This window comes from Strix uralensis, chromosome 27 (genome assembly GCF_047716275.1).
Source record: "Strix uralensis isolate ZFMK-TIS-50842 chromosome 27, bStrUra1, whole genome shotgun sequence".
NCBI lineage: Eukaryota > Metazoa > Chordata > Aves > Strigiformes > Strigidae > Strix > Strix uralensis.
Window position 1 is genome coordinate 5,837,431 of NC_133998.1, and position 8,623 is coordinate 5,846,053.

Here is an 8,623-nt window from a genome sequence, read left to right on the forward strand (position 1 = left end):
TGCAGCTGGAGTTTCGGGGAATGCAGGGAATGCGCCGGGATTTCCGCCGGCCGGGCTGCGGGAGGGGGCTGCGGTCCCCAACTGTGGGCAGCTGCGGTTTGGGGGTGACCCTGGGGAGGGGAGGGTTCCCCACGCTGTCCCCCCCCCCACCTCACCATCACACACCAGCACCTCTGGGCGCTTTGCATCCTGCAGCCCTCAGCAGGGGCAGCTGGGGCCATGGGTGCACCGAGCTCTGCACGGCCTCAGCTCGGCAGCGGGAGGCGGGCGGCTCCGACACACCCACGGGGGCCAGGTCACGGCGGGGGCACCCACCGGCCCCCCCCCCGCCCCCTCCACCCCCCCCAGCCCGCCGTGCCCCAAGGCAGCGAGTGCCAGGGGAACGCTGGCACCCCGACCCCAACCGCAGCAGCGCCGGGGCCGGCCTCGCTCTCGCCTTTTTCCCCCCTTTCCCTCCCCTCCGCATTCCCAAGTGCATCCAATTTTAGCAGCTTTGCAAAAACAAACCCTCAAGTTTCCCGGGCTGGAGCGGCGAGCGGCAGCGCGCGGCCGGCTCGCCGGGGAGGGCTCCTTCCCGCTTCCCTCTTGTCACCGCTCCAGCTCCGGCAGAGCCGCCGGCCCCGGGTGCCAGGAGCCGATTGCTGCTGTCTGCCGGCGCGAGTGGGAAAGGCCTCACTCATATATAGACCCACGGTGCCGCCGCACTCGCAGTCGCCGGCCGACCCGCCGCCGCGTGGGCAACCATGGGGGAGCTGGCGTTGGCCCTCCTGGCTCTGGCCGCTCTGCACGGTGCCAAGGCACCAGGTAAGGCCGGGGCTGTCGTCTCACCGCGGCACAGGGACCCCCCGCCCCGTCTGTGCCACCGGCCGTGGGCATCTCTGCCCTCCCTGGGGGGCTGGTGGCGGCGATGCCGGGCACGATGGGGATGGGGCTGAGCGCTCGCCAGATGTGCGCCGGGGCCAGATGTGCGCCGGGGTCGTGGTCACGGATGGGGGATGCGCTGGGGATTCTCAGGGCGGTTTTGCCCTCCCCGGGGGCTGTGTCACCGGAGGGACGGGGACATGCCCAGCGCCGTGTCCCCCCCCGCCTGCTCCAACACCGGGTGACCTGTGGGAAGCCCCGGTCGCCTCAGTCGCTCCGTGGGGGTTTTATCCCCCGGTGCTGAGGCCCCTCAGCCCCGTGGGGGTCTCTGCAAGACACCAAGGGCAGCGTCTGTGCGATCTGAGCTGGGAATGTCCCTGGTCCAGGGACAAAATCCATCCACCCGCAACGGGTCCCCCTGCCCCCAGCTCCCTGCCACCTGAGGAGGGGACAGGGGGTGGCAGGGTCGAGACCGCCCTGCCATGGCATCGCTGCTGGTGGAGGTGCCCGTGGGGTGCCCGTGGGGTGCCCATGGGGTGCCCACTGCACACCCTGCACAGGGGTGGCTTGAGTGTTCGGCCACATCCTGCCCTGTGCCCGCGGGTGACAGGCACCAGGGACCAGGCATCTCTCCGGGGACCTGCTCCCTGCATTTGTCCCCTCCAGCACGGTTGAACCCCCATCTCAGCCCCGAGGATCACCCGAGCGAGGGCGGGTGGGTGGGCAGAGCCCTCGGAGACCCCGGCTCCCTGGGCTTCCCCACCGTGGGCCGTGGCTGGCCGGGCTTGGAGGGAGCTGGGGTGGGACACCCCACGCCCGGGATGCCCAGCGAGCCCCTCCGGGCCGGCCGCTGCCGTGGCGGCGTCTCCGTTTGCCGGCTGTGGTTTTACAGACCGAATTCCTGCCACCTCCCAGTTTGAATGGTGGGGCTCGGGGTGACCCCGGGGTCATGCCGTGGAGGGGCCGTGCGTGGGCACCCCGCCTCATCTCCCCACCCCACATTGCCCCTGGGGCTGAGCTTGTCCCCGGGCAGCCAGCAGTTCGCGGGCAGCATTTCCCCGTGGACACAGCGTGGGCCCTGGCGTGGCCGGACCCACCACGCGGCACCAACCTCGGCCACCCCTCGGTCCATCCCTGGCTGGCCGGGAGGCTACAGCCCATCCTTGGCCACCCTGGGACGGTGACACCATCAGCCTGTCCCCATGGAGCCAGTAAATCCCGCTCTGAGCCCCTTGTCCAGCTGATGAGGTGGGTTTGGGGGGGCTCAGAGCAGGGGGGGGGTCCCCATTTCTGCTGTGACACGGCATGTCCCGGTGCTGGCTGCGCTTTGCTTTGGTGCCTCCGGCTCGGCAAGGGGCCGGCTGGTCACCGTTGGGTGCCCTGAGGAGAAAGAGGGTGCCCCAGCGCTGGGTGCTCTCACCCTGTGCTCCCCCCAGAGCCCCTGGAGAATGACTCGGAGCCGGGCAAGAGCGGCGTGGGGGGGAAGCCCTGGAAAGCGGCCCCCAGCCCAGCAGACCTCGACCTGGACACGGCAGGTACGACCCTCCCTGAGCCCCCCCGGCCCTCCGGGGACACCCCGAAGGGGCAATGCCCACAGTGCCAGTCCAGGAGGTGCCATCTCCCCCCTCGGTGACCCCTCTCAGGGTCCACCCCGCGCTCCTCCCACACTGCATCCCCCCCACCCCCGGTGCCCTCCATCCCCACGTGCTTCCATCCACACTTTGTCGCCCTCGATGTCCCCAGCACTGGTGGCACCTCGGGGTGCATTTAGGGACACGGGGTGGGGGCTGCCCCCCAAACCATGCGCTCAGGGCTCACTCCGTCCCAGGCAGAGGAGCTGAGTGGACGTCCTGGTTCAATATTGACCACCCCGGGGGGGCTGGGGACTATGAGAGCCTGGAAGCCATTCGCTTCTACTACCGCGGGCGCGTCTGCGAGCGGCCGGTGGCCATCCAGGCCCGCACCACCGAGTGGGAGCTGCCCGAGGAGGTGGGCGAGGTGGTGCACGTCAGCCCCAAGAAGGGTTTTCGCTGCGTCAACAAGGAGCAGCCGCAGGGCAAGACCTGCTCCAACTACCACATCCGCTTCCTCTGCCCGCTGGGTGAGTGCCTGTCCCTGCCATGTCCCCCCTGCAGACCCCGCTGAGGTGGGGGGTCTGTACCCATTGCTGCACTGTCACCCCCCCGCTGTCACATCCCGCTCCAGCCATCACCCCTTGGGTGCACGACGCTGGGCATTGTCCCGGTGGAGTGGGGGGCGCGGCCAACGTGCCCCCCCTGCAGCTGGGTGGCGGGTGGTGGGTCCCCAGTTAATAATGCCTCTGCCCCCCCCAGAGCACATCTACTGGTCGCACTGGTCCTCCTGGAGCCCCTGCTCACGCAGGGCCTGCGGCAGCAGCGGCACCCAGACCCGCACCCGCCGATGCGTCAACGCCCGGCTGGTGGCCGCGCTCAAGGAGCTCAAGTGCAAGGGCAAAGCCGTGGAGCGGCGGCCGTGCAGCGCCGGCCCCTGCCCAGGTAGGGACCCCCACCAGCACCCACTTGCCCCCGCCGTGGCCACCGCTTGCCGCCTGCTGCCTGCCACCTCCGGCTCGTGCTGCCGGTGGCACGAGGGGTCCCACGGGGCCGTCGGCACGTGGTGGCTGCCCCCGTGCTGACGCGGCAGCTCCCCGGGCGAAGCCGCCGCCGCCTGCACATCGTCAGCTTAATTGCAATAACAGAGGCCACGCTGGTAAAAATAGTTTGGCGGGGGTGAGCCGCGGCTTGGCCGGGCACCGGCGGCGGGATGGAGCCTCCCTGGTTGGGGACCCCCTGTGTGTCCCCGTGGTGCGGGACCACCCTGGGGGCTGGGGGGGGGGGAGTGCGGTGGCCGAGTCCCACCCGGTGTGTCCCCCACAGAGCCGGCGTGGCTGGAGTGGGGCTCCTGGGGCCCCTGTTCTCGCAGCTGCGGCAGCGCCGGGATGCGGACCCGGCGCCGGAGCTGCAAGACAACCAAGAAGGTGTCGTGCGCCGGCCGCCCCACCGAGGTGCAGAAATGTCCCCCCTCACCCTGCCCAGGTACCTTGGGGACTCCGGACCCCCTTCCCTTTTTCCCGGTGCCCCCCACCCGCGTGGTCCGGCCGTGGCCGGGGGGTCTGAGCACCGCCGTGCCGCCCCGCAGCCTGCCCTGAGCACACGCTGCAGGGCACCGTCGTCTCCGCCGCCACCGGCGCGGCGCTGCCGGACGCCCGCATCTTCCTGGAGGGTCGCCCGCCGGTGCTGCTGGCCCACAGCGATGCCCACGGGCGCTTCGCCGCGGCCGGGTTGTGCCAAGGCTCCGCCGTCAACATCAGCGCCCACCGCGACGGCTTCGCCCCCGGCCTGGCGCCCGTCGTCTCCAACGGCTCCGGCGTGGCGGTGGCACACGTGAGGCTGCGGAGGTTGGGTGAGCGTTGCGGGGTGGGGTGAGGGGGGGGCTGAGCTGTGCACCCCTAGAGGGACCTCCCGGAGGGATGCGTTGATGGGGGGAGCGATCCTGGGGGGTTGGAGGCGACTCGTTTTACCCCCTCCACCTTCCTCCTCTGCAGAGAAGCCCTACATGGTGCTGCACCCCACAACGAAGGTGCGGGTGGCTGGGCAGGATGTGACCTTCTGCTGCAAAGCCTCGGGCACCCCCGTGCCCAAGAAATACTACTGGTGAGCGGGGGCCGGGCAGCGGAACGGCGGCACTGGGGGGTGTGGGGGGGCAAGGCAGCCCCATCGTTCCGCTGAGCCTGTCCCCGTCCCTGCAGGTACCACAACGGGACGCTGCTGGAGAGGAAGGTGCACCGGTACGGCAGCCGCCTGGTGCTGAGCGGGCTGGCACCGGCGCAGGCTGGCACCTACCACTGCAAAGCCAGCACTGAGGCGGGGGCCATCAAATCGGCGCCGGCGCAGCTCACCGTGCTGGGTGAGGACGGGACGGGCTTTCTTGGCGGTAGAACCGTGCCAGGATGGGGTGTGCAATGGGGAGGGGCACCCTAACCCCCTGTGTGCCCCCTTGTCCCCGTGTCCACCAGCCCAGGGCCAGCAGAGCTGTAAGCCAGAGCCTGAGCCGAGCCTCGTGGAGCTGCCCAGCGAGTGCCCACAGGATGCTGCCGGCTCCCGTTACTACGACGTGGGTCGCTGCCCGCCCGTCCCGTGCGCCGACAGCGCGGCCGAGCAGACGGGGTGCGGGGCGGACGTGGGGCGCTGCTGCGGGGTGCGGAGGATGGAGATGCGGGAGATCCCCTGCGCCGGCTCCCTGCTGCCCCTCAAGGTGGTGGCCGAGTGCGGTTGCGGCCCCTGCGCCCAACCCCGCGTCCTGGTGCAGGGCCGGGTGACGGCGGCTGACACCGGCGAGCCCCTGCGCTTCGGGCAGATCTTCCTCGGGGGGAGGAAGGTCGGCTTCACCGGCTACAAGGGCTCCTTCACCATCGAGGTGCCGCCGGACACGCAGCGCTTGGTGGCTCGCTTCGTGGACCGGCAGCAGAGGTTCGTGGATGCCATCAAGGTCTTGCCCTTCAACCGCCGCGGCGGTGCCATCTACCAGGAGGTCAAGATGCTGCGGAAGAAGGAGCCGGTGGATCTGGACGGCAGCCGGAGCAATGCCATCCCGCTGGGGGAGGCCAGCGGCCGGGAGCCCATCGGGGAGCTCGTCCTTCCCGCTGGTGCCTTCCTCCGTCCCTCCGGGGAGGTCTTCAAGGGCACAGTCAAAGCCAGCATCACCTTCCTAGACCCCAGAGACATCGCAACGGCTGGCGCCGCCTCCAGCGACCTCAGCTTTGCCGACGCTGAGGGAGAGATTGTGCCCCTGCGGACCTACGGCATGTTCGCCGTGGATTTTCGGGAAGAGAAGAGCGGCGCGGCGCTGCAGACAGGGCCGGTGGAGGTGCGGATGGACGCGGGGCAGGTCTGGATGCCAGAGCACCTGCAGAAGATGAAGTTGTGGTCCTTGAACCCCGAGACTGGCTTGTGGGAGGAGGAGGGGGTCCTCCGCCCGGCTGGGGGGAGCCGGGGGAAGAGGGAGGAAAGGACCTTCCTGGTGGGGAACCTGGAGATCCGGGAGCGGCGTCTCTTCAACCTGGACGTGCCGGAGGACCGGCGCTGCTTCGTCAAGGTCAGGGCTTACAGCAACGAGAAGTTCAACCCCTACGAGCAACTGGAAGGGGTGGTCATCAGCCTCATCAACCTGGAGCCCCAGCCCGGCTTCCCCGCCAACCCCCGGGCGTGGGGTCGCTTCGACAGCGTGGTGACGGGTCCCAACGGCGCCTGCCTGCCCGCTTTCTGCGACGGCCAGCGCCCCGACGCCTACTCGGCCTATGTCACCGCCACGCTGGGCGGGGAGGAGCTGGAAGCCGTGGCCTCCAGCCCCAAGCTCAACCCCAACGCTGTTGGGGTGTCTCAGCCCTACCTGGGCAAGCTGGGCTACCGCCGGTTGGACCACGATGACCCCAACTTGAAGAAGACAGCTTTCCAAATCAATGTGGCCAAGCCCGACCCCAACAACGTTGACGAGACCAATGGTCCCATCTACCCTTACCGCAGCCTCGAGGAGTGTGAGGAGGCGCCCGTCAGTGCCAACCACCTCCGCTTCTACCGTGTGGAGGTGGACAAGTACGAGTACAACGTGGTGCCCTTCAAGGAGAGCGACCTGACCTCCTGGACCGGAGACTACCTCTCGTGGTGGCCCAACCCTCAGGAGTTCAGGGCTTGTTTCATCAAGGTGCAGATCGAGGGGCCGCAGGAATACATGGTGAGGTCCCGTAACATGGGGGGCAGCCACCCCCGCACTCGGGGGCAGCTCTACGGGCTGCGTGACACCCGTAGCGTGCGGGACATGCTGCTGGAGAACACTTCGGGCGCCTGCGTGGAGTTCAAGTGCAGTGGGATGCTCTTCGACCAGAGCCTGGTGGATCGCACCTTGGTCTCCATCATCCCCCAAGGCAGCTGCCACCGCACGGCCGTCAACAGCCTCCTCCGGGAGTACCTGAGCCGTCACCCGCCCGTGGCAGAGAACAACCACACGGCCGCCTTCACCATGCTGGCACCGGTCGACCCGTTGGGTCACAACTACGGCATCTACACGGTGACGGACCAGAACCCGCGGTTGGCCAAGGAGATCGCCATCGGCCGCTGCTTTGACGGCACCTCCGATGGCTTCTCACGGGAGATGAAGGCGGATGCGGGCACGGCCGTCACCTTCACCTGCCGGGAGCGGCCGGCGGGGCGGGAGAGCTTCTTCCAGCGCCTGCTGACGGCCCCGGCCGAGGCGTTGGCCGAGATCCGCCGGGAGATGGGGACCAGCGAGATGCGCCGGGCTCCCCCCGAGGTGATGGACTTCGCCTCTGGCGCCCAAGCCCCGGGCCCCATGGCCACCCGCCGGACCCCCAGCAGCCGGCGGAGGACGGGCCGGATTCAGGGGCAGCCGTGAGCGCCGCGGCCCCCCCTTCGCCACCCCGTGCCCCCTCCCCGGCTCAGCTCTGCCCTCTCTTTCCCCGTCGCTTTTACCCGCGCTCATTTATAACGACCGAGGAGGGGACACACAGACACACACACACGGGACACGTGGAGTGGGACCCTCCCGCCGTGGCCCCGGGGGACAGCGGGGCAGGGCACCGCTGGGACATGGGGAGGGGGGTGACAGCGGGCAGCCCCCACCGGCCTCGCCAGCCCCCCACCCCGGTGCTGCCCCTGCCCTCGCCCCCAGCCCCACGCGGGGCAGCTCTTGGTGCTCAGCCCTGGGGACCGCGGTGGTGCTGGCAGCGGGGCCGCGGCCCCACGGGGGTTATTTAAATAAAAAAGAATAAAAGAGGGGGTGGAAGCGAATAGGGGAAGGAGTTGGGATGGGAAGGGGGGGGTCCCTGCCCGGTGCTTTGCCCCCGTGCCCGGCAGCGGGGGTCCCATGTCACCCTGCCAGGGCCGGCGCTGGCTGAGGGTGCTGGGAGCTGGGAGCACGCGCTGCACACCTGCCCTGCGCCGCACAAGGAAACGTGGGGTTTCTTTTTGGGGAAAAAAAAAAAACAAACAGAATGGGGATAAAAAGCCCTCCCTGTGCTCTCTGCCCCAGCATGGTGGGGTGCCGGCAATCTGGCCGGGCGTGGGGGCTCAGTGGCCTCTGGGGTGCCGGGCTCGGTCCCCGCCACCTTCACCCGCACCCAGCCGGGCCTGATCCTGCACCCATCCTGCTGCCACCAACCTGACTATTTTGCCCTCGGGGAGAGTTTTACACCAACTACTTTTATCCCAGACAAAAAAAAATCTCTTAAACCCCCTCCCCAGCGCAGGGAACCCCCTTCCCCCCAACTCCTGGGGTGCGAGTGAGGCCACGGCAGGATGTGACCCCGCGGCAGTGGTGCCGGTGCGTGCGGATTTGTACATTATTTATTACAAAATATACGGTTGTGTGTACACCCGCCTGGCTGCTGGGCTTCTCCGGGGGGGGTCCAGGTACCCCTGTCATGTGTATGTGTGTGTGTGTCCCCCAAATTCCTGCCCCGTCGCCTCCCGCCCTGCACGGTAGCACCGTCCCGGCGGCTCCTGTTTGCCTTGGGCCCGGTTCAGGCCGTTGGCAGCGGCACGGGGGGAACCACGCCAGCTCCCCGCGGCCGGGGGACGTGGCAGCCGGGGCGGGGGGCCCCATCCAGCCCTGCAACCCCCCCTCCCGCCCCTCTCCTCAAGCATAGGATCTGGGCACCCACTGGGTGACCCTGGCCAAGGCGAAGGGCAGTGGGTCTGTCTGTCCGTCTGACGTCTGTCTGTCCCCC

General features: G+C 69.1%; 1 protein-coding gene across 1 annotated transcript; it reads left to right on the forward strand.

Moving 5' to 3' along the window:
* The first annotated feature begins 741 nt into the window (after positions 1-741).
* CILP2 (cartilage intermediate layer protein 2) lies at positions 742-7,354 on the forward strand. Its single transcript, XM_074851742.1, has 9 exons — positions 742-804; positions 2,298-2,396; positions 2,690-2,962; positions 3,195-3,377; positions 3,759-3,917; positions 4,021-4,284; positions 4,427-4,535; positions 4,631-4,788; positions 4,898-7,354. The coding sequence occupies exons 1-9, from the start codon at positions 744-746 to the stop codon at positions 7,288-7,290; spliced, it is 3,699 nt and encodes a 1,232-aa protein (XP_074707843.1). The 5' UTR covers positions 742-743; the 3' UTR covers positions 7,291-7,354.
* The last annotated feature ends 1,269 nt before the right edge of the window (positions 7,355-8,623 follow it).